The sequence below is a fragment of the Cetorhinus maximus genome, chromosome 17, assembly GCF_964194155.1.
Source record: "Cetorhinus maximus chromosome 17, sCetMax3.hap1.1, whole genome shotgun sequence".
Classification (NCBI taxonomy): domain Eukaryota; kingdom Metazoa; phylum Chordata; class Chondrichthyes; order Lamniformes; family Cetorhinidae; genus Cetorhinus; species Cetorhinus maximus.
Genome location: NC_135895.1, coordinates 48,913,397 through 48,937,670, shown reverse-complemented (window position 1 = coordinate 48,937,670; position 24,274 = coordinate 48,913,397). Strand labels below are relative to the sequence as shown.

Here is a 24,274-nt window from a genome sequence, read left to right as displayed (position 1 = left end):
TGGAAATCTGCCAGCAAGTTCTAGTGACCCTCATGCATGGCTAAATGCATAAATCAGGATGTTGCTGTCCAAGATGCTCTTCTCCTGCAAAACCTGCATGACAATGTTATCTCATTGAGAGGCTTGCCAGTGAAAGGAATGAAAAATGTGAAGTTACTGTATTTGCCTGACAGATAAGCACTAAACTTCGCAGCAAAAGTTAAGGCTTGCCCTTTCTAGTGTAAGTAACCTTTTAATAATATGATAAGTCTCGATTACTATCAAATAAACTTTTTGGCACTGAAACAAGTGTGGAGTCTCATCACTTCAGGTTTTAATTATGGTTGGAGATTTTAAAAAATAAGAAGTGTAAATAATTTTTTGTTTACTTTTTTTGGTCTCTGTTTCTCCTCTTTCCTTAATCCAATCTTTCTTTTGCTCTCCTTGTTTTGCTTTCTGTACCTGATTTGACATTTTGTGCAATGTTTAACTGGCACTTCCTTATTCAGACACTGCGCTGCTTATTAACAATTATCGAAGCTGATTGATTAAGGAAATAACATGCTTGCCCTGTTCACACAGGTCCCAGATACTCTGTGGAGAGTGCTGCAATGCTTTGATAGCTGGCTGCCAGTAACGTCCAGTGCAAAAGCCCATAAAAAGTCTATGGGCAAGTGTAGTGGCCTCTGATTGCAAAATCTGACCACAAGGTTCCTCCCCTCAACCTCCATCTCATGAATACAGAGGTACTTGAGGCATTCCACCCAGTGACTGAACAGAGATCCTGAACACTATATAGCATGCATCCTTTCCTACTGTCAAAAATATGATTGATAACTACAGTTGGGCTAAGAGGTAATAATTGGGGTGAGTGGTATTAATAGAGCTGGATAGAAACTGTACAGTTAATTATTCAGTTGATGCCGATGTAAACTCATCTCAAAATTACTTTGTACTGCTATCCGATGTACTTTGTTTTATGTGTATTAAAGGAGCTTATTTAACTAAAGACAAAATGAAATTGAAAACTAAAGGGAAAATAGCTTTAAATTTTAACTATTCTCAGTTTGTATTGGTCCAAGTGCCAACTTTACCCTAGGGCAATCAGCACTGGATCTTTACAACATGCTACAGGGGAACAAAACTATAAAAATTCCCTGGTCCCCAATGGATTAGGCATTTGCTAACAGACTTTAACTTTCCTATCAGCCATTTGCTGCTTTTTTTTAAAGCAAAATTGAGCCCTCTTAAGATTAGTTTAAATTTGTCAGAAGAAAAGCTGATCTTAAGCAGGATTTTATCTTTTTGGGACCTGTAATTTCCTTATCCTCATGAAAACAAAGAAAAGGCTGGCACAAAGCCTAGCTTCCTTTCTGATATCTGACTTGGTTGGCAGATTTAGAAAATACTGCGTTTGGATGTATCTCAATGGCATTGAAATCATTAGTCAAAACAGACTACTATAACTCATTGATAGGGTCACATTTAGAACATTGCGTATTTAAAAGGACATTGATGTATGACCTAAATTCTTAAGTTATATCGAGGTGTTAGAAGTAAGTTCATTCCCTTTGAAGAAAGGGGTATAATGACAGATTTTGAAATGCTGAGAGGTGTAGGTATTGTAAACGCAATAAAGTTAAACCAAGTGCAGTGCGAGAAGGTGAGAATACCAAAGTAGCATGTTCAAACAAGACTAGGAATTAGAAGTAAAAAAAATTGCCTGCAATGTAGCAGGCAGATGAAATAGGCATGCTGGTCAAAAAAGTTAATGCGACATTAATTAACTCTTTGAAAAAGGAGCTGGACAAATATTTAGCTAAGAATGAAATTGGTTACAAGGAGAATACTTTACGCATTACGTTACTTGGAACCATGGGATTGTTATCTGTAGAATGCAGTTGGTTACCGTTTGCTCATCTTAGTCAAGGCTATGGTGGAAGGAGTCATTTGCCTTGAATTGAGGAGGCGAACAATTAATCAAAGTTCCAGTGAAACCTTTTCAGAGAATAGACTTGTATGAATGTTGGGTGCGTACAGGAGAAGACAAGATTATGATGGCTCTATGATTGAACATTCTGTTGCTATGGAACCACACAAAAATATGGTCAATTTGGCACAGTACTGTATCAGACTAAAGTTAATCCTTCTGTGAGAGATTGGGTAGGCAGAAAACTGTTTAAAAAAGTTTAAAAATCATGTTGACCAGAGTAATTCTTGTCAGGCAGTTATCTTATTGAAGCTTTAGTTCTTCCGTTGACTGTAATGGAGATTCTACTGGAAGAAGAGGAAAAATACCTTACAATGAGAGATTTACAATATAAGAGTTGGTGATTATGGGACTATGCTGTAGAGTAATAAAATCTGTGATAGAGCTAGAAGAGAGCAAAGTCAGGGGGCATCTTGGATCCACAGCCCTTCAGTGCACCATCCCTTAATAACTTCACATTGGAGCTGTAAATCATTGCAGTTACTCTCATCATTCTTGGATGATAAATGAGACTGAAAATCAAAGGAATTTTCTATTGTCAGTGCTCTCAAATCTCCATGTAGCTGTCTATTATGTGTCAGCTCCCAAATCAAGTTCACAGTTCCAGGGGGAAAAAAATGGTTATTTGCTCTCCATTCAAAGCACTACAGTTTCCCTCCCTGCACTTATAGATATTTAGAAAGAGACTGTTTGGATTCCAATGCAAACTGAGATTTTACCCTGCAGTCATAGTGACAAGAGTATGTTTCCCTTTGATAGAAGTCAGAGCATGATTCAGTTGCTAGCAGGGCACAACCTTCAAATTCAGCCAGACAAAGACAACACAAGAACACAAAGAGCCATTTCAAGAGCTTGATCACTTAAATCAAACAAACCTCAAGAATGAAGGGACGACTATGACAGGTCCTAGCTCCATAGCATTGCCATAGTGATAAGCACACACGGTAATGACAAAACATCCATAGTTAACTCTTATATCTCTTTAAAGCAATAGTTAAAATCTTATATGGCATCTATTTATTCTGACAGTCTGAAAATCACTTAGACATGAGTGATACTCCCTTGCTGGTTGATCTGGCTAAGGTAGTTATTAGTTGAACCATAAAAGACAGTTCCCGATCCCAGTCCCTGCTGAGTTAGCTCCGAGCCGGGGTGGTAGTACAGAAAATACAATTAAACTCAATGGCCTCCACTTTATTATTGATTGCTATTTAGTGTACAAGTGTGGCTATTGGAGGAACACAGGATCAAGCTTAGCTATTGAATATCCAGCCAACACTAAAACATAAAGAATGGTCATTGAACAAAATATGACAGAAGCCAGAACCTTTAGGACAATAGGAAAGCAAGTCAGAAAGTTGGCAGAAAAAGGAGCAAAAGCAAACTTGTGTTACTAAAATAATTCAGTCTTGGATCAAGATCAACAGGGCTATTGCTCCTAAGATGTTGTTTACCCCGAATCCTAATGACTTGACCATGTACTATAATGGGAGGCCACTTCATTTAAACATTTTTGTGCGGCTCTTAGTGTGTAATGCATTGCATGCTAGAAGTCCCACTTGAAACAGGAGATCAGGACATCAGGCATCAACAACAAAGTCAAGGCTGTCACAATCCTGCCATTTCTTTTTTCTGATAAAGCAGGTGGGGATCTAATTTACCATACTGGATTTGTCAATTTGAAGGCCAAATTGAATGGGTAGGAAAAGGGGTGAATCGAAATGAAGGGGCAGGTCACCAAGGAGCAAAACCTTCCTTCCCCAATGACCTTCACTAAAGTGCCAGCAGGTGCTTAACATCTGGAATACCACTCAAGTGCCCCAGCTACATTATGGAGAGGCTTTCTAATCAGAAAAGAAATGAATCAAGTGCACAGTTCAGAGGAATTTAATGCCTCACCTGGGAATGGGCTGGGAGGTGGGAAGGAGCAGGGTGGAGAGCCTGTCGCCTTCCTGGCTCCCTCAAATAATTCCAAGGCAGGGAAGGATGTAGTCGGCCTTTCTGCCCCAAAGTCAATTGAGGCCCTTAAGTGTCCAATTAATAGCCACTTAAGGGCTTCATCCCTGAGGTGAGTTCTAGAGTATGCAGTCCTATTTGGTGAGTAACACTGAGGTGAGATGTACCTGTACCAGTTGGGCCCTGGCATTCCTTCCATCCTGATGAGGGCTTAGACTCCTAAACTGGCCACAGCCCCCTCCTTGCGCAGCATTGGTACTTCATTGCTCTGCAACTTCCTCCTCCTCTTCCTCCTCTGCCTCTGATGAACTGTGTCAATCTAGCACCACACCCTCTTCAAAGGCCACTCCGTTTTGAGGGATCAAGTTGAGGAGAGTGCAGCAGACCACAACAAAGCATGAGATACTTTCAGTAGTGTACCACTGGATGCCACTTGATTTGTCCAAGGCCAGAAACCACATCCTCAGAAGCCTGATTGCCTGCTTGATCTTGGTCCTTGTGAGCAGATAGATTTGATTGTAGCACATCTGTGTCTCTGTCTCAGAGTCACATAAAGGGGTGAGCAGTCATCTCTTCAAGGGACAGCCACGAAATTTGGGTATGACATGAAAAGCTGTGGCACTCTGGACTGGCAGAGAATGAAGGCTTCATGACAGCTGTCAGGGTAGCAAGCATACACATGCAGGAAGCTCTTGTTGTGCTCACAGATCAGTTGAATGAATCAGTGACTTGTGAGCTGCAATGGTGTGGTGCCACCAAACTCCGCTGCTGAAGACTGAAATGAGCCAGAGGTGTAGAGCTTCAAGGCTACAGTGACTTTACCAGCTACTGGTAGGGCATGGTGAGCAGTACTTGGAAGTTTGAGGTCTTCCTCACAGGGGCATAAATCTCAGATACCGTTATCTAGACAGAAGCAGTCTCCTGCAGGAGTGATTTGCTGACATTTCCAGCTAGCTTATTCTTCAGCTGTAGATAAGAAGCTGAGATGCCTTCAGTCCATTCCTGTCCCTCGTTCCTCTACAGTGTCCTCCTCATGCCCGGGGCTCTGCATCTCCTCCTGAGGAGGTTGATCTTCATTGCTATTGATTCCTATCTCTGAGCACCTTAACTTAAATGGCCTTTAAAAAGATCTGGCTGAATATTTCAGCAGCAGCAGCCTGGGGAGCAGTAGGTAAGGAGAAAAATGCACGGCTCAGTGAACTGACTGTCAGCTCACTTGACTGGATGTATTATGACAGTTTGTGTGCCACTTTAGAAGAATGTCACACCAGGACTTGCGGAGGGAAACAAAGAATGGAGCAGGGCATGACACAGATTGAGAAGAAAATGTCACAAATCCACTGAGTTTGACCTGCATGTCCTTCTGGATGAAATGGAATGGAGGGGAAATAGTGTGCTGGAAATCTGCCAAAAATGTCACTCATAGAGGAATTTGGAAATGGCACTGATTTTCAACTCTCTCGCCCCCAGGACTGCAGACCAGTGCCTGAAAAAGCTCATTGATCTGACAAGAGCAGGCAAGGGACCCACTCTCTGTTTTCTTGCTTTGGCACCCTGGGCTCCAGCGTACTCTTCACCCTCTAAAAATAACACTTGTATAATCAATTAACTAGGTTTCTGACCCAGGATCTTATAGCAAGGCCACCCATTTTCCTTACAATTATTTATGCACACAATACTAAAACATCTTCCACTTTAACAGGGCAAAAACATCTATGCCTCTTTATTCAGCATTTCCATACCGCTTGGTGCACACTCCTCAATAGCATACTCAATAACATACCTGTTGCGGATAAAATGGTGCACATGCCTGTGACAGGCAGCTGCCTAGAGGGGGCATCACCAACCTGAAACACCTGACAGTCTACAAGGGGCAAGTCATGGAGCTCACGGGGAAAAATGCTGCATTTTGGAGATGGTGAGGATGGGGCCATAATACTAGTGTCAGGTTAGTGTCTGAACAGCAACACGGTTGCCCCTGTAAAGCACCACACAAACACAAACTTCCATTCCTTCCTCAGTCTCCTTAACCCCAAGTCGGATAATGCTCATTCATTTTTATCTTCAGTCCTGCTTTGCTGCAGATCAACCACAGCAATGAGCGGAACAGGAGGAGGAAGATAAATATGGCGAAGAGAAGCATGAAGTACAGGAACACAGGCACAACTATTTCTCTGTAAACTAGCATGATAATAATGATGATGAAGAATGAGGCAAAAGCGAACTCCAGCCCAGCTATGAGTTACTGCAGAGACCTCCCCCTGAACCCTATCCACTTCAACCCACCCACTGCATCACTTAGCTCTTCAGTCCCATTCATCAGATCAGATATTTGCACCCAGAAAGACTTTTGTTAGTAAGGAACCAGCACTGGATGATTCACAGCATATGAGTCAGCCAGAAGAGTGTATGAGGATGTATCATCCAACAGAGGTTGAAGTAAAGGCTTCCCAAGTCTTTGGAGCTGTAGGAGCTGGAACACATGGGGACTTACTTGAACTGAAGGAAGTTTGAGGAGCAGCTCGTATATGTTGCTGTGCAGGCACTGAGGTCAGTTTGAAAGGACCACCAACTGGCAAATGTGGCTCTTGAGATTATAGGTCTCATCTATGGCAACATAGGGAAAGCTTTCACTTCAATGCAGGCCCCAGCAGAGCACGTGGCTGCCTCATTGGAATCTGTTCTCTGACTCCCACCTAAAGAGTGGCCTGGGACCAGTTAATGCCTCCATCCCCATAAGAATATAGATCAAAGCTCTGGTGGCAGAAAACCAGAGTGAATGGTTTGGTTAACTAACAGGATGGATTGGCCAACCAACAGGAGACAGAGAGTTGGGATTAATGGGTAATTTTCAGGTTGGCAAACTATAACAAGTGGAATGCTACAGGGATCAGTGCTGGGGCCTCACTGGGACAGACTTTACAAAGATAAGTAGGAAAGAATGTTGCGAGGAGGATGTAAAGTGTCTGCAAAGGGATCGATAGGTTAAGTGAGTGGGCAAACATTTGGCAGGTGGAGTATAATGTGGAAAAAAATGAGGTTGTCCACTTTGGCAGGAAAGAGAGAAAAGCAGAATATTATTTAAATAGAGAGACTACAGAATGCCGCAGTACAGAGGGACCTGGGTTTCCTTGTACATGAATCACAAAAGGTTAGCACGCAGGTACAGCAAGTAATTAGGAAGGTAAATGGCATGTTGGCCTTTATCACAAGGGCGATGGAGAATACAAGTAGGGAAGCCTTGATGCAGCTGTATAGGGCATTGGTGAGACCACATCTGGAGTGCTGCATATAGTTTTGGTCTTCTTACTTAAGGACGGATATATTTGCAGTTCAGAGAAGGTTCACTAGGCTGATTTCTGGGTTGAAGGATTTGTCTTATGAGGAAAGATTGAGCAGGTTGGGCCTTTACTCATTGGGAGTTTAAAAGAATGAGAGGTGATCTTATTGAAATATATAAAATACTGAGGGGTTTTGACGGGGTAGTTGATAAGAGGATGTTTCCTCTCATGGGAGAATCTAGAACGAGGGGGCAGAGTTTAAAAATAAGGGATCTCCCATTTCAGACAGAGATGAGGAGAAATTTATTTTCTTAGAGGGCTGTTAGTCTTTGGAATTCTCTTCCACAGAGAACAGTGGAGGCTGCGTCATTGAATATATTCAAGGCTGAATTAAATTTTTGATCGACAAGGAGTTAAGGGTTATGTGGGACAGGCAGGGAAGTGGAGTTAAGGCCAAAATTAGATCAACCATGATCTTATTGAATGGCAGAGCAAGCTTGATGGGCTGAATGGCCTACTCCTGCTCCTAATACTTATGAGCTTATGTTTCTGCCCATTTTCTCTACGAAGGAATGGTTTGCACAGGTTAAACACTGAAAGTGGACAGAATTGTACAATAAACTTACAGTTCAAATGGCTGTCCTGCAGGGGTGTGTTCAACTTCATAGCCTGCTTGCCTTAAGACATCAATCACAGTGTTGTTCCCAAGGAAATGACCTGCAACAGAAGACACTGTTTTGTTTATACTGTGCTGCTAGAGTCACCAATACACCTCATCACACAAGAGCAATTTCTGTTCACTGATAACATAAAAAGTTTTCACAGTTTGCATCAATCAGAGATATATTATTAAAACATTATCATTATGTCTGGCAGCATTTCAAAATGCTACTGTAGGAATGATTTGTTTATATTGAGTTACAAGTGTTGAAAGCAATAAGAGACTATATTTCCACATTCAAAGTTAAACAAGTCAATGTGCAGAACCACTTGAATATTAATTGCCGAAGGATTACTGCAATGCTAGGTCATAGGTAGGACTAGTAGAAGCTCTTGGATTGCTGGGAACTCATACATTTCACAGTAGGTGTAGAGATTCTTCTATACTCAGTACTGTGTCTTAAGGATGGCAGGCTGAAGCTTTGTTAAGTGCAATAACTCTAAACTTGTATAGTATCAATTGAATGGTAAAGCTCTGAAACAAAGTGTAGTCAAAAAGTATACTCCAATTTGTTCTGGTGTCTATTCGCACTCTGACATAACTTACGGCACTGGTTTGAAGCAAAACCGAGATGTTATATTTGCAGTGCATGTGTATCCTTAATCAGATTTAAAATTAAGGATTCACAAACAGCAGAACTTCAAAAATTTAGCTATAACACTTACATTGCTACAGTGGTGGGCTGAGAATTTCTTTCAAAACAGTTACACTGCTGCTGCTTGACAAAGTGTTGCACCTACCAGCAGCCATTAGAATGTCCTGGGTCTGCTCATTTACATTCCTGTTGGTGCAGACGTTTTTGTACTGCTGAAGTAGCTAAACTACCTGGAAACTTTGGTACATCCTTTAACAATAGTTAATCTTGCACCTTTAACAGCAGACTGGGGGACCAACAGGAAGAGAGTCTTTCACTTCACTGGATATTTTAGCAATATTTTTATTACAATTGTATAGGATTATGACCACTCACGCACCATTAGGTAGAGCAACAAATCAGAGGTGAAGAATTTAGACCTTTAAAACTTCCTGGAACAAACCTGCATTTATTTAGCAGCTTTCACAACTACAGGATATCCCAAAATGCTTTACAACCTACAGTCATTTTTTGGAGGGTAGTTGCTGTTACAATGTAGGACAACACGGCAGCCATCTCGCACACAGCAAAGTCTCACAAACAGCAAAGTGATAATGACAGGGTAAACTGTTTTAGTGATGTTGGTTGAGAGATAAATATTGGCCAGAAACTCCCCTGTTCTTCTTCAAATAGTGTCATGGAATCTTTTACATCCCCCTGAGTGGACAAACAAGCCTCGCTTTAATGTCTTATCTGAATGGTGGCACCTCTGACAATTCAGCATTCCCTCAGTACTGCTCTAAAATGCCAACCTGGATTATGTGTTCAAGTTTCTGGAGCGTAACTTGAATGAATAACTCTCTGACTCAGAGGCAAGAATGCTATCAACTGATCTACAGCTGACAACTGGAGCCTATTGAAGGCAGGCCAAAAAAATTCCAGGGTATGGGTGCCACCTGGATGGAGGCACTGGGTGCCACTAGGGCAGGCAAGTTAATACACTGCATACTTGTCCTTTCTCCATTTACTTCCTTCCCACCCTAAGCACTAGCTCACTCTTCACCTTCGTAAAGTAACATTTGCATTACTAACACTTCATATTACTCTCTGGTGAATAGTGGCTCCAACTCAGCATCTTGCTCTATTGCCTGCTCAGCTCATCTCATGGAATTACTTACATGCATAACCCTAAAACCCTTCCTCCAGTTTAACAGCCTCATGCCCATACTCCTCTTACTTCCCTTCTCCCCTACCACTTGGCACACTCACCCGCTAACTCCACCCTCATGCAGGACAAAATGACACATAATGCCTGGCACAGGAAGGACGTAGAAGGGAGGGCTTCCCAACCTAATGTACCCCAGCCCCTTCAAGGAGGAAGTATGGAACTCGTAGGCAGGCTTTCAGCTCTTGCTGTAGGAGTTGGCAAGATCAGTGGCATCTTGTTAGTCAACCTACATTGTCCCAACACTGGCATGACTTTCCAGCACCAAGTAACCAAAATCTTCCACTCCCTGCTCTGTCTCCTTAATCCAGATGGGGGTAATGCTTATCCATTCTTAACTTCTTTCCTCCTTTCCTGTGGATCCACCACAGCAACGGTGGCACATGGAAAGGATGATGAATGGAAGCTTATAAATAGGATGATGAGGACCCTGGAACCCAGAAGTCATGGATGTGTGAAAGTGACACATCTCCAGGTAGCAGTATGTGCCACGCTTTCAACTAGCTCCCTTGTATCACCACAACAGTGGAACTAAGGTATATAACAGCAAACTTACATCTTTACACAGGTTGAGCCTTCGCTCGGCACAGTAGAAAGGGATGTCTATTACCATCAACTGAATCTATAACTGAAAATGTAGCATTTATGATAGAGGATTGGATTCAACAGGATTGGACATGTCTGGACTGAAATTTGATTTATTTTTGAGGATCGTGATACTCAATTTCCTATTTTGTGTAAAGGAATCATAAAAACATAATTTAAAGTGTTTGATAAAATACAATTTAATGACATAAACTGCAATGAAATACATTCACTCACTGTTGCCTTCAACCACTTTTTCTTCCTCTACCTTGTTATCTAAATTTGAATGTTGCCTTAATTTCTGCCTCGACCACTAATCTTAGAAGCAACTTCCACAATTTCTATGAAGAAAATGCCCCTGCTTCCTGTTCCAGATCTCCTATATTTAATTTGTATCAACGGTCCTCTGTTCTAGACTCAACTATTGAAAATCAACTTCTATCTACCCTATCTAATCCTTTAATATTGTAAAAATGTATACCAGATTCACTCCATAATCTGCATTGTTCATTCTTTGTAGTTTTATTTCCTCATGCTAGGTAGCATCCTAGTGATACCCGCTCTAAATCCTCAATATCTAACTGGAGCCCAATATTGCACACAATACTCTAAAAGCAGTTTAATACGGGCTCATCATTGCCTCTTAAGTTTTATATTTTATTTCTCTTGAGGTAAAATCTAGATCCTGTTAGCTTCTTCCACAACCTTATCAACTCTTTAATGTTGTGCAAACCTGTACCCCCAAATATCTTTGCTCTTCTACAGTGCTGTGCCAACTTCCATTTAGAGTAATGTTGCAGTTATTTTACTTTAACCCAAGTACATCACCTCACTAGCTGACATTGAATTCTATCCAACATTTTTAGCCATTCCCCCACCTAATAACCCTTTTCAGTTTCCTTTGGTCTTCTAAGAACTATATTTTCTATTTTGGTTTCATTGGAAAGTTTTGGTACCAAGCTCTCTAGGTCTACATCTGACTCAATGAACAGTGGCCCCAGAACCTTGTGGGACACCCTGCGTAGTTTGAGTTCCCTGTCATTTGACCTTTCAATTCTGCCACTCTCACCTCTCTGTCCTTGGCTTGCTACATTGTTCCAGAGAAGCTCAACATAAGATTGAGGAAAAGCACCTCATCTTTCCTATGCATGACTCTGGCTGTAACTTTGGCAATAATGACTTGAAACCTTAACTAAAGCTTCCATTTTCTGTCTGGCAGTCATCTCAGTGTCAATGCAGGATGGATGTTTTGATGTTTTTGGTGATTGTGATTGATACTTGGGAGGGCACCTCCAGTAGGAACACCGGTAATGTGATGATAATCATCCTTGGTGTCAACTTGCTTTCTTTCTTCTTCTTCCACAGACTCTCGGGCCACTAGAGTCCAAAATGTCTTGTCGATATTTCTTCATCTACCCCAGTACCTTTAACTATTTGCACACTCTCTGTTTCTTGTATTATGTTTTTTATTTCTTCAGTTTCTCTAAAATCTCCTTTTGTCTCTGACTAATATACATTTGCCACTTACATCCAAGCACCTCACAGATCATAATTCTTCTTCTGCTGTGCTTGTTAATTTTAATTCCCCTTCCCATCCCCCTTCACTTGTTATGTTCTTTTTTCAGTGCTATTCATCTGTTACATTTCTAAGTCCAGCGGATGGGTTTAAGGCTGAAATGTGGATTATTAGTTTTCCACAGTTGTCCCTGACCTGCTAAGTACTTCCAGCTTTTTCTATTTTTATTTTTCGAAATGGGTGTGCTAACTGATTGCAGAGCATCAGTGTATTGACAACGTCGGTCGGAGTGACCACTGCACAGTCCTCGTGGAGACAAAGTCCCATCTTCATATTGAGGATACCCTCCATCATATTGTCTGGCACTACCACCGTGCTAAATGGGATAGATTTCGAACAGATCCAGCAACTCAAGACTTGGCATCCATGAGGCACTGTGGGCCATCGGCAGCAGCAGAATTGTACACAACCACAAATTGTAACTTCATGGCCTGGCATATCCCCCACTCTACCATTACAGCCAAGCCAGGGGATCAATCCTTGTTCAATGAATAGTGCAGGAAGGTGTGCCAGGAGCAGCACCAGGCATACCTAAAAATGAGGTGTCAACATGGTGCAGCTACAACTCAGGACAATTAAACAACTCACTGGAGGAGGAGGCTCCACAAATACCCCATGCACAATGATGGGGGAGCCATGAACATCAGTGTAAAAGATAAGGCTGAAGTATTTGCTACAATCTTCAGTGAGAAGTGTTGAGTGAATGATCCATCCCAGCCTACTACGGAAGTCCCCAGCATCACAGATGCCAGTTTTCAGCCAAGATGACTCACTCCACATGATATCAAGAAACGGCTGAAGGTATTAGATACTGCAAAGGCTATGGACCCTGACAATTTTCCAGCAATAGTACTGAAGACCTGTGCTCCAGAACTTGTCGCACCCCTAGCCAAGCTGTTCCAGTACAGCTACAACACTGGCATCTACTCAGCAATGTGGAAAATTGCCCAGATATGCCCTGTACACAAAAAGCAGGACAAATCCAACCCAGCCAATTACTGCCCCATCAATCTATGTTCAATCTTCAGTAAAATGATGGAAGGGGTCATCAGCAATGCTATCAAGCGGCAATAACCTGCCCAGTTTGTGTTTCGCCAGAGCACGCAGCTCCTGACCTCATTACAGTCTTGGTTCAAACATGGGCAAAAGTGCTGAACTCAAGAGCTGAGCTCAGAATGACTACCCTTGACATCAAGGCAGCATTTGACCGAGTGTGGCATCAAGGAGGCCTGGCAAAACTGGAGTCAATGGGAATCAGGGGGGAAACTCTTTGCTGGTTGGAGTCATACCTAGCACAAAGAAAGATGGCTGTGGTTGTCGGAGATCAAACATCTCATGTCCAGGACATCACTGCAGGTGTGCCTCAGGGTAGTGTCTTAAGGCCCAACCATCTTCAGCTGCTTCATCAATGACCTTCCTTCCATCACAAGGTTAGAAGCGAGGATGTTCACTGATGATTGCACCATGTTCAGCACCATTCGTGACTCCTCAGATACTGAAGCAGTCCATGTCCAAATGTGGCAAGACCTGCACAATATGCAGGCAAAGGCTGACAAGTGGCAAGTAACATTCACACCACACAAGTGCCAGGCAATGAACATCTCCAACAAGACAGAATCCAACCATCTCCCCCTGAGATTCAATGGCATTACCAATGCTGAGTCTCCACTATCAATATGCTGGGGGTTACCATTGACCAGAAGCTGAACTGGAGTAGCATATAAATACTGTGGCTACAAGAGAGGATCAGAGGCTAGGAATCCTGTGACGAGTAACTCACCTCCTGACTCCTCAAAGCCTGTCCACCACTTACAAGGCACAAGTCAGGAGTGTGATGAAATATTGTCCACTGGATGAGTGCAGCTCCAACAACACTCAAGAAGATTGACACCCGCTTGATTGGCATCCCATCCACAAACATTCACTCCCTCCACCACCAATGCACAGTAGTAGCAGTGTGTACCATCTACAAGATGTGCTGCAGAAACTTACCAAGGCTCCTTAGACAGCACCTTCCAAACCCACAACCACTACCTTCTAGAAGGACAAGGGCAGCAGGCACATGGGAACACCACCACCTACAAGTTCCCCTCCAAGCCATTCACCATCCTGATTTGGAAATATGTTGCCATTCCTTCACTGTCGCGGGATCAAAATCCTGGAACTCCCTCCCTAGCAGCACTGTTGGCATACCTACCACACATGGACTGCAACGGTTCAAGAAGGCAGCTCACAACCACCTTCTCAAGGGCAATTAGGGATGGACAATAAATGCTGGCCTATCCAGTGACACCCACATCCCATGAATGAATAAAAAAAAGCACTGAAGCCAATTGCAGTGCTTCAGTCAATGATCCAATAAGTTTAGCTAATATTCTAATCAGTTAATGCCACCTTAATGCACCATAACAGCTGACTGCCAGTAAATACATTATCATTGTAGTGGGCTTGCAATCTCCATTTATGTTACCAACAAAATATAATTTCAAAAATAGAATCTTGAGATATGATTCAGACTTCTTAATTTATGTTTAATTGTTATTTCTACATTAAAAAAGGTGAGTGATATTTTTCTTGAACAAATGTTCCTTGTGCACAAGAGAAGCTATCCCGAAGCAGGTCAAACTATTGTGTCACTATTACTTCATAAGTATAGAGACCAGAATCTTTAGTATAGGTCAATTTGCTCCCACAAATGCCTATTTGTTCCAAGCATGATAACTCATTCCCAGTGAAGAAGTAAAAGGTATAGGTGTGTCTGAGCATGGTTGCATGCATTTTTGCAGTATCAAAAAAAGAGACAAAAAAAAGAGCGAAAGTGCTCACTCTCAGCTCAGGGAATCCACCCCCCACCGCCGCAACCGTGCTTGCACAGGGAGCACATAGCGCTTCCGTGCGGACGTCACGTTGGCAGGCCTTAATTAGCCCGCCCACGTAATATGGCGGCGCCCCCCCATTTGGGGGCGTCGATTAGAGGCGTGCCTCCACGCGCACGCCCCTAAACTTCCCCCCCAACAGGGGGAAAATTCTGCCCATAGTATGATGGCTAAATTTGCTGATGGCACAAAAATAAGTAAAAAGAAGAGGACACAGGAGGCTACAGAAGGATATGGGTAGTTTATGTGAGTGGACAAAGATCTGGCAAATGGAGCAAAATGTGGGAAAATGTGAGGTTGTCCATTTTGACAGGATGAATAAAAAGAAAGCATATTATCTAAAGAGTGAGATATTGCAGAGCTCTAAGATGCAGAGGGATCTCAATGTCCTAGTGCATGTATCGGAAAAGGCTAGCATGCAGATGCAGCAAGTAATTAGGAAAGCTAATAGAATGTTATTGTTTATTGCAAGGGGAATTGAATAAAAGAGTGGAGACGTTATGCTTCAGTTGTACAGGGCATTGGTGAAACCACATCTGGAGTAATGGTCTCCTTATTTAAAGAAAGATGCAAATGCATTGGAAGCAGTTCAGAGAAGTTTTACCAGACTAATATCTGGAATGGGTGGTTTGTCTTATGAGGAAAGGTTTGACAGACTAGCCTTATATCCACTGGAGTTTAGAAGAATAAGAGGTGACTTGATTGAAACATATAAGATCCTGAGGGGACTTGACAAGGTGGATATGGAAAGGATGTTTTCTCTTGTGGGAGAATCTAGAACTCAGGGTCATTGTTTAAAAACAAGGGATCGCCCATTTAACACACAGATGAGGATTTTTTTTTTCTCTTAGAGGTTGTGGGACTTTGGGATTCTCTTCCTCAAAAGGTGGTTGAGGCAGCCTTTGAATAACTTTAAGGCAGAGGTAGATATATTCTTAATAAGCTTATCAGGGGTAGGCAAGAATGTGGCGTCTAGGTTAAAATTAGATCAGCCATGATTGTATTGAATGGTGGAGCAGGGTCGAGGGGCCGAGTGGCCTACTCCTGGTCCTAATTCATACGCTTGCATGTACCTATATTAGTGGTCTAGCTTGGCTAGACGCACGGCTAGTTCTGGAACACAAATCTTCAATATTATTCGTGGAATATTGTCAGGGACCATAGCCTTTGCATTATCCACTGCCTTAGCTGATTCTTGATATCACATGGAGTGAATCAAATTGGTTGAAGACTGGCACCTGAGATGCTGGGAACCTCAGGAGGAGGCCGAGATGGATCATTCACTCTACACTCTTGGCTGAAGATTGTTGCAAGTGCTTCAGCCTTATCTTTTGCACTGCTGTGCTGGGCTGTCCCATCATTAAGGATGGGGATATTTGTGGAGCCTCCTCCTCCAGTGAGTTGTTTAATTGTCCATTACCATTCATGACTAGATGTGGCAAGACTGCAGAGCTTAGATCTGATCCATTGGTTGTGGGGTTGTTTAGCTCTGTCTATTGCATGCTGCTTCCACTGTTTGGTGCGCAAGTAGTCCTGTGTTGTACCTTCACCAGGTTGTCACTTCATTTTTAGGTATGCCTGGTGCTGCTCCTGGCATGCCCCCCTGCATTCTTCATTGAACCAGGGTTGATCCCCTGGCTTGACGTTAATGGTAGAGTGAGGGATATGCCAGGGCATGAGGTTACAGGTTGTGGTTGATTACAATTCTGCTGTTGCTAATGGCCCACAGTGCTTCATGGTTGCCCAGTTTTTCATTGCTAGATCTGCTCAAAATCTATCCCATTTAGCATTGTTGTGGTTGCGCCACATAACATTATGAAGCATATTCTTAATGTGAAGACGAGACTTCGTTTCCACAAGGGCTGTGTGTTGGTCACTACTACCAATACTGTCATGGATAGATTATTAAGGATGAGAGCAAGCAGGTTTTTTTCCACCTGTTGGCTCCCTTGCCATCTGCTGAAGTCTAGCACCTATGTCCTTTAGGGCTCAGCATCGCTCGGTAGCCCTGGTGCCACCGAACCATTCTCCACCCAGAGTACATTCTTTGCCCTTGCCACACACAATGCCTCTTCCAAGTGGTGTTCAACATGGAGGAGTACTGATTCACCAGCTGAGGGGGGCGCTGATGAATCAATACTTAATTCTGTGACTATGGGCTGTATGTTTTTGTGTTATACCAGGAGCTGACTTTACTCTCCAGTCCATGGGGGTTTCTGGTAAAATGTTAAAGTCCTTTTCCTGTATAATTGTTTTGTAGTTGTTTGTTTTCTGAGAAGAGGCTGCTGGTGACAGTCTAGTTTCATAAAATTGGAAGATACAAAAAAAGGATGTAAAATAGTTGGATAAGGGATGTCTCTATTTTTTAGGGAAGATGATCAATCCTCACTGTCGCACCATCAAAACTAAGTTCTAGATCATATATTGAGACTGTTAATGAAGGTAATTAATTGAAAACAATAGGGGAAAATGAAAACTTTTTGTTCCCTTCAGTAATGAACTCTTATTAGCTCTTTCAGTTCGGTTAGGGTGCTGCTTTGACCAAATTTGTTAAACTGTCATCTCAGATAATAGCCAGATCTCAGATCCCTGGGTTTAAAGTATATGTTAAAATGATCAATAGATTGGGGGGGAAAAAAATTGTTTCAGTTCACTGACCCAAACTAACTGAGAGAAAGATGTCCACATCTGGTCAGGCTTGATCTTAATGTGTGTTTAGAGAAACTTTGATTTTGCAGCCCCCACCCCCCCTTCCAGCCAAGCTCTGTCTTTGTTCCCAATTTAGATTAATCCAGGAACAAATCCAAAACCTATTATATTAATTTATTGTGACGGCTGGTGAAAGCTGTGGCTTAGGAAAGGTCAGTACGACTCCCTGCCTGGGTTTGTCTATACATTTCTGATAAATGAGCACAGAACAACAGGCTGGATAGTACAACGACTTGCGTCACAACTGGCTCTGCCACGTAGGGATGAATCACTCCGCTGGCTCCGGCTTTTATTGTTCTCCAGCCTGGCAGAACACAGCAGGACAAAGGACACTGAAAAATGCTCACATCAAAGGCCATTGCGCACCCCTCTTTGAAGTTGAGCTGAAACTAAGCTAGGCGATTTGGTGAGATACAACTGAAAACTGAACCATGTTTAAAGCCACACTACTTTATGCACAATTAGTCATAAAAAGACAAACATAAACATAGTCAGGAGGTCCCTGGTTTATCGCATTGCTTGCATAATGGATCAAACACATAATGCACTTACTACTAAAGCTGGGTATAGACCTCAGAGCTTGCCACTTTCTTTCCCGGCCCCTCCTATCAGTGCTCATATATGCCAAGAATGTGCATGCAAGGTGCTTTTCTAAAGTCCTGACAAGATTATACAACAGCAGTAGAGTATAAAGAGTTTCCTTTTTTTTTAAATGGAAAGGAAAACTGATAATAGATAGAGGGAAAGAATTACTGGAAGTGAAAAGACTTAAATTGAACAGTCATTTAAGTGTACTGGGAATCTGTTTTTGAAGTTTGAGCCAATGCAATCTTATGGCAGACAATCCAAACTTACTCTCAAAACTCATCAGCAGAAAATATTTGGTTATGCCATTTATCAGATTTGATATCACCCTTTCAAGTGCTTTGGGGTAGGATTTAGATCTCATTGAGCTCATTTCACATGCGAGAGTTGCGTATTTGTGGTATCCATTTTGTACTTGGTCTAAAGAAATATTTAAACCTATGATTGACAGCAAACATGCAGTTTTCTCACTACCTGGAGATAGTAACATTGTTCTGCGGGTCTTAGCTGTTACTGGTGGATTCACTGCCCCACTTCTGCCCTGCAACTTACAGTGCCCGGTAAAAGTATGAATGAGGAGACAGGAAACAAGAGGAATGGTGCAGCATACGCTCCACCACAAAAACATAAAGTCACCTTCGATTTGTGTGAATTGCAGAATATATTAAAATATAACTGTTTAAAATATGCTTAGAAATGAAAAATTGTCTTTCTGTTCCAATTTACATACCTTTACACACACACACAAACACACACTTCTCTCTCTTGATCTCATTCCACACCACTGCAGCTCTGCACTCTTTCATGACTTTAATTCATCCAATCTTGGACCAAGAACAAACCAATTCTTAAGCTCCAACAACTTGCACTAATGTATGTGAATTAACTGAATCGCTACTGCAACTGTAATAACATGTCATCTGTGTCCTGCTGACACTCCTACTGCTACTGAAGAATTATCTTACACAATGCCTTAAAATGAAAAGTAATTGCTTATTTAACATGGTCAATATGTTTTCCCCATCTGCACAATCGAACAATACATAACTCAGCATGTTATAGAGTCATACAGAACCGTACATGACATCCTAGGTTCAACCTCTGGTCAACTAACTTCGCTGTCTGAAACCTGGGAAGGAGAAGAAGATCAGTCAAGGTTCCCATTCCCTGAGTACCCAGCAAACCTGCTGAAATGTTTGCTTAAGTAGGTACCAGGTGCGAATTTTAATGTTTCCTGTGGTTGAATAACCTGCCCACACTCACTTTTCAGGCTAAACATGATGAATAACATCACTTGGTTAAAATACTGTGAGACCTGTGGAACTGTGCCTTCTGTGGAGAGGGCAGGGAAAGGGAACAAAGCTGGATATGAAATATATCGCTGTTCAAAACCAGGACAGCACACACTAAATTTTAACCATGGTGTTTTTTATACTGAGGGAAATTTTGAAGTCAGCACCTCAGTGATTAAAATGCAGGTCATTGAAGACAAGACACATCGGCATCGAAACAGTCAGGGGGAGAGATTTGTGGTAGAGATTTGTGTTCAGGCCTCACCAATATCTGCAACATCACAGCTGCAGGCGTCCTGTGTGATGTCAACGTCATTGGAGTCGCAGGCCTGCTTATTCTAAACTGCTGTTTTGATTTTTCAAAAAAGAGCAAATAATAGGTAACACTGAGCCAGACTGACCTTTCACTTTATATTGAACATGGCAGCTATTGTAAAGTTGTAAAAGAATGAAGTACTCTCCTGCCCTTAGCAGCTGTGGAAGTGATGGGGAATCTGAGATTTTGAATATTTTAAAAATGCTTTGAAATGAACACATTTGTGCAGTCCTTTTGAAATACCTTGACTAACCTTTGTTAGATCAAGTGCTGGATTACGTTCATCTATTTTCAGTAGCATACTTGATTTGTTTTGCTTTTGTTACTTACCGACAGGCTGCTAGCTTTGAAAAGGATCTTCACGTGAAATTCTTCTGAATAATATTACGGACTAGAAAACGAAGGGTGCAATTCTACCGATCATGTAACAACACTTAAAATAAACACAACTCATCTCACAACATGTGGGACCGAGAAACAATCATAAAAGTTAAAGCAAAAAAAAATTAATTCCTTTTATTTTACAAGTTGCTCAGCTTCTCTGATAAAAAGTTCTGCAGTGCCCTGTTACCAAGCAATCAGGAAAATGAAATGGGAGACCAGGTATACAGCCTACTGCCTCATTTGCTTGCTTCTATTTGGCCTTCACCTTTTGCAGATGAAAAGCATTCTCCAGGAAAGTCCTAGAAATCCTAATCGCTGAGCCTGTACCCTTTTAGCCTGGCCTTTACCCTAGGTAACTGTGTGTTCCCTTCGGGCAAAGGTCAGGAAAAAGAGGAGCAACAAATATACTTTCTTTTGGTTGCATCGATGTTGAATAACAATTCTAAGTAGAAGTAATGCACAAGGCAGTGAGCTAACAAAATGGGAGATCAATGAAAAAATTAAGTGACATTTTTCTAGGTATTTAAGGAAAATAAATGTACAAGTCTAATGTGATGGAGAGATTATTGAAATATGATTTAAATTCAGCACTGACTTAGTTAGTAGACTTTTATACACGCTTTTCCTGAACATGTTGGCTCGTTAAGTCGCTCTTTCTCTTTGTTTCTCTCTCTTCCTTTTAGACGTTTAAAACTTATACCTTTGACCAAGCTTTTAATCACCTATCCTAACATCTCCTTATGTGGCTCAATGTCAAGTTTGTTTGATAACACTTTTGTGAAATACCTTGGGAGGTTTTACTACTTAAAAGACGCTAAATAAAATGCAAGGTGTTTTGGTTATTGTTGCATTATACCCGTGGTGCATGCTTTTCTGTGGTATCTTGCCCAAATCGCCATTCTTCATGGCCTTAACCATGAGTGCCATCAACCTGTTCAACCACAGTGACTGCCAAAGCCAAACCTGATAAGGTCCTCACCAAACGTCCATACACAAACAATTCCACCAGGGGTCAGTGGACAATGATTATAACTGGCTTTTCATCCCTAGGCCAGCTGAAGCCAACTGTGGTGCATCCTTAGCTAAAACCAGCTAATTCAGCAAATAGCAGAGATTAAACCTCTGACCTCTCTGCTCTGTATAGCTTAATTTAGCTACTCAAAGACTAAACTGGCAGAGCCACCGGGGAAGATTATACAGTAGTTCTGACAAAAATTAATTTATACCTTGCTCTCCAGACAACAATGTAAACAGTGCTGGTCTCTGTTGATATTCTGATACATGTGTTGTAGACTGGTCTGTTTCAGTATGTACCAGATAGTAACTGTTGTTGACTATTTACATCTTGCTACAATTATGAGGTTTAGGAGCTTATTGTGCTTTGGGACAGTGTCTTTAAATTTAGGTTCAAATGAAGGGGGTCATGTGACCTGTGCTGATATCTGACAACAGGTCTTTGTGATGGGCCTGCTAAAGATTAAAGGAAGGCTTAGGTGTTTTTACTGGGAAAAGATGCAAGGTATTCACACTTGCAGACAATGTTGAAAGCAGCTATCTTGCTAGTGGACAGACTGTGAGCCTCCAAGTCCCAGGGAAGGTTAAGAATGTCAGGTCGTAAAAGGGTATACTCTGAACCACCCATTTGATTCCAGGATAGGATACAGTTGGGGTCAAAAGAATAGATAATCAGCAGTTCTACCTGGATACAAGGCCCATGGGATTCACATTGCCATGTGGAAGGATACGGAGGAAGCTATTATAACGATCAGGCTACAGGCTTTCTTAAAATATCACTGAATATCACAGACAGTTTAGTCTGTCAGGGCCTGGGAGCGAGAGATAGGCTAGAGGCTGAAAGGAAAAGAACAAAAGTAAATCCTTGGGAGCTAAGAATCACTCTGGACTGATTTTGGAAGAATTGAATTTCTACTTAAAGGACAGTGTAACGTACACCTATGAAGTGCATTTTTTCAGTTGTGATAAATAAAAGAGGGATGTTCTGTTGTGGTTTAAAATATAAGTTGTCTACAAAAATAGTGCTTAGTCAAGAGAGCTTTTAATCTTTCATTACAGTAAATGTCTTTAAACTTGAAAGCTTGTGTCATTTGTTCAGCTATTAACTGGAAGTGCATTCAAGTCTGGTCAGCAGGACAGCACTGCAGTCCGGCAACATGGGTTTTGCTCCTCATTTTAGATTTTTAGTTCTTTAGTTTTCTTTAAAGTTTTGAAAGTTTCGTTTTTAAGTTTTGAAAGTTTCCTTTTTCCTTTTAAGTTTTTTTTTTTCCCTTTCTCTCCTGTTTTTGGTCTGTGGCCTTTTGGGCACCAGAACTAGGTGGAGATGTCAAAGCCAGTAGCAAGGCCAAGTGGAGTAAGTCCAGTGTTAGGTAGGTGCCAAGGGTGAGCGGGCTTTACTGGGAGAGTAGGACTTTTCCAGGGTCGGGGAGTGGGACTGCACAGGAATCAGGGGAATTGGACTGTACCAGGTTGAGGGGAGCAAGGCTTCACCAGGAACAGGAGGTGTGAGGATTCGCCTGGGCTGGGGGAGCAAGGATTCACCAGGGTTGGGGGAATGAGGGTTCACTGGGGCAGGTGGGGAGTAGGGTTTCCTCGGGCTGGAAGGAGCAAGGCTTTACCGGGGCCGGGGGTTGGGAGTGAGGTTTCACCAGGGCCAGGAGGAGCGATGCTTCACCGGGGTTGCAAGAGGGGGAGAGGAGGGGGGTGGGGAGGGTGCCGGAGCAGGGCTTCACCAGGGCTGGGGTGCAGGGGTGTGCTGGTGAGGTTTCACCAGGGCCAGGAGGAGCGAGGCCAGGGAGAGTGGAGAGCTTGGCTGCCGAGTGCAATTGGAAAGAGGGAAGCGAGGCTTGCCAATGAAGGGAATGAATGAAGCCACCTACGGTTACATGGTGTACGACTGACAGGCTCTGCTTGAAGTTGTAGGAACTGCGGCCTTACAAGTTACACCCATAACCTTGCCCGTGTGGGTACCATCAAGAGACGATGCACATTCAGGGTCAAAACAGCCTCCGTTCAGGTGGTGAGGGAAATGAAGAGGTGTAAGACAGTGTGTGAAAAGGAGAATCCAATATTTATCAACAAACAACCGCCCGATTTTGGTGGCAAGGCAGCCTCAATTGAGGTGGAGAGGGGAACGAGTGGGCATGAGACAGTGAGTGAAAAGGAGAGGACAATGTCCAGCACTTCCAGTCATTACTCTTCATAATGTAAGATCAGTGTGAAATAAAAGTGATGAGGTTCAGACCTGCACAAGATTTTTGTTAGAATTAAGGAAGTCGAATGTGCTGTTTCACCGAAACCTGGTAAACTTTGGACATTCCAGACAATGCAATTGATATTGATGGATTTGATCTATTACACTAGGAATGGATCTGCTATTGCTACAAATAAATCCTGAGAAAGGGGTATATGAAAATAGACATTGGTGCCAAAATTTTCAGGTTAAGAAATGTATTTATCTCACTAACATTGAATTACTTTGCATAGCTTTCAAACACTTCTATCTGCCCCGTGAATTTAATAAATTACACATTATTTTGGTATATGGTCCACTGGATGCAAATGTGGAAGAGGCAGCAGGAGTTGTTTACGAAGCAGTTCAAAAAATGGCTACTCCTCCAGATTCACCGAAGATCATCCTTGATGATATTAATACTGTGACTTGGCTTTGAGGAACACGGTCTGTAACTATACTAGGTGTGTTGACAAACCAACTTGTGGAGAGAAGACACTGGATTAATGTTTTTGCTCCATTCTTGACTTTTACAAGTCTTTGATTCGACCAGGGATTGGAGATTTGGATCATAATGTTGTGCATTTCCTTCCTAAATATTGACAAAAACTGAAAACAGTAAGTGGTTTGGGATAATGTTTAAGATCGACAAATTTGCTTTGATAACATGAATTGGAATAGTTTTGTGGAGAATGAGGACATAAATAAGAACACAGATATCATAAGTGGTTATACCATCTTCTGTGAACAGCTTCATGTCCAAACTAAAATAATTAAGATCTATCCTAACGAGAAACCATGGATTACAAAAGACTTCAAAGCAATAACTGAGGAAAGACTAACTGCATTTAATGTTGGGGATCAAGACAAGCTTGACGAACTAAAATTAAAGTGAGAAAGGAAATTCAGAAAGCAGAAGAGGCGCATACCTGTTTTTGGACAAATAATCCCAGGAATACATGGGAGTGTATGCATAAA

General features: G+C 42.1%; 1 protein-coding gene across 1 annotated transcript in view; it reads right to left on the bottom strand.

The window, feature by feature from the left end:
• Positions 1-24,274, bottom strand: part of LOC144692383 (metalloprotease TIKI2-like) — a 457,965-nt gene that overhangs the window by 82,280 nt on the left and 351,411 nt on the right. Inside the window, exon 5 of the mRNA XM_078561164.1 lies at positions 7,833-7,923. Coding sequence (XP_078417290.1) covers positions 7,833-7,923 — 91 coding nt within the window. The remainder of the gene's footprint in view (positions 1-7,832; positions 7,924-24,274) is intronic.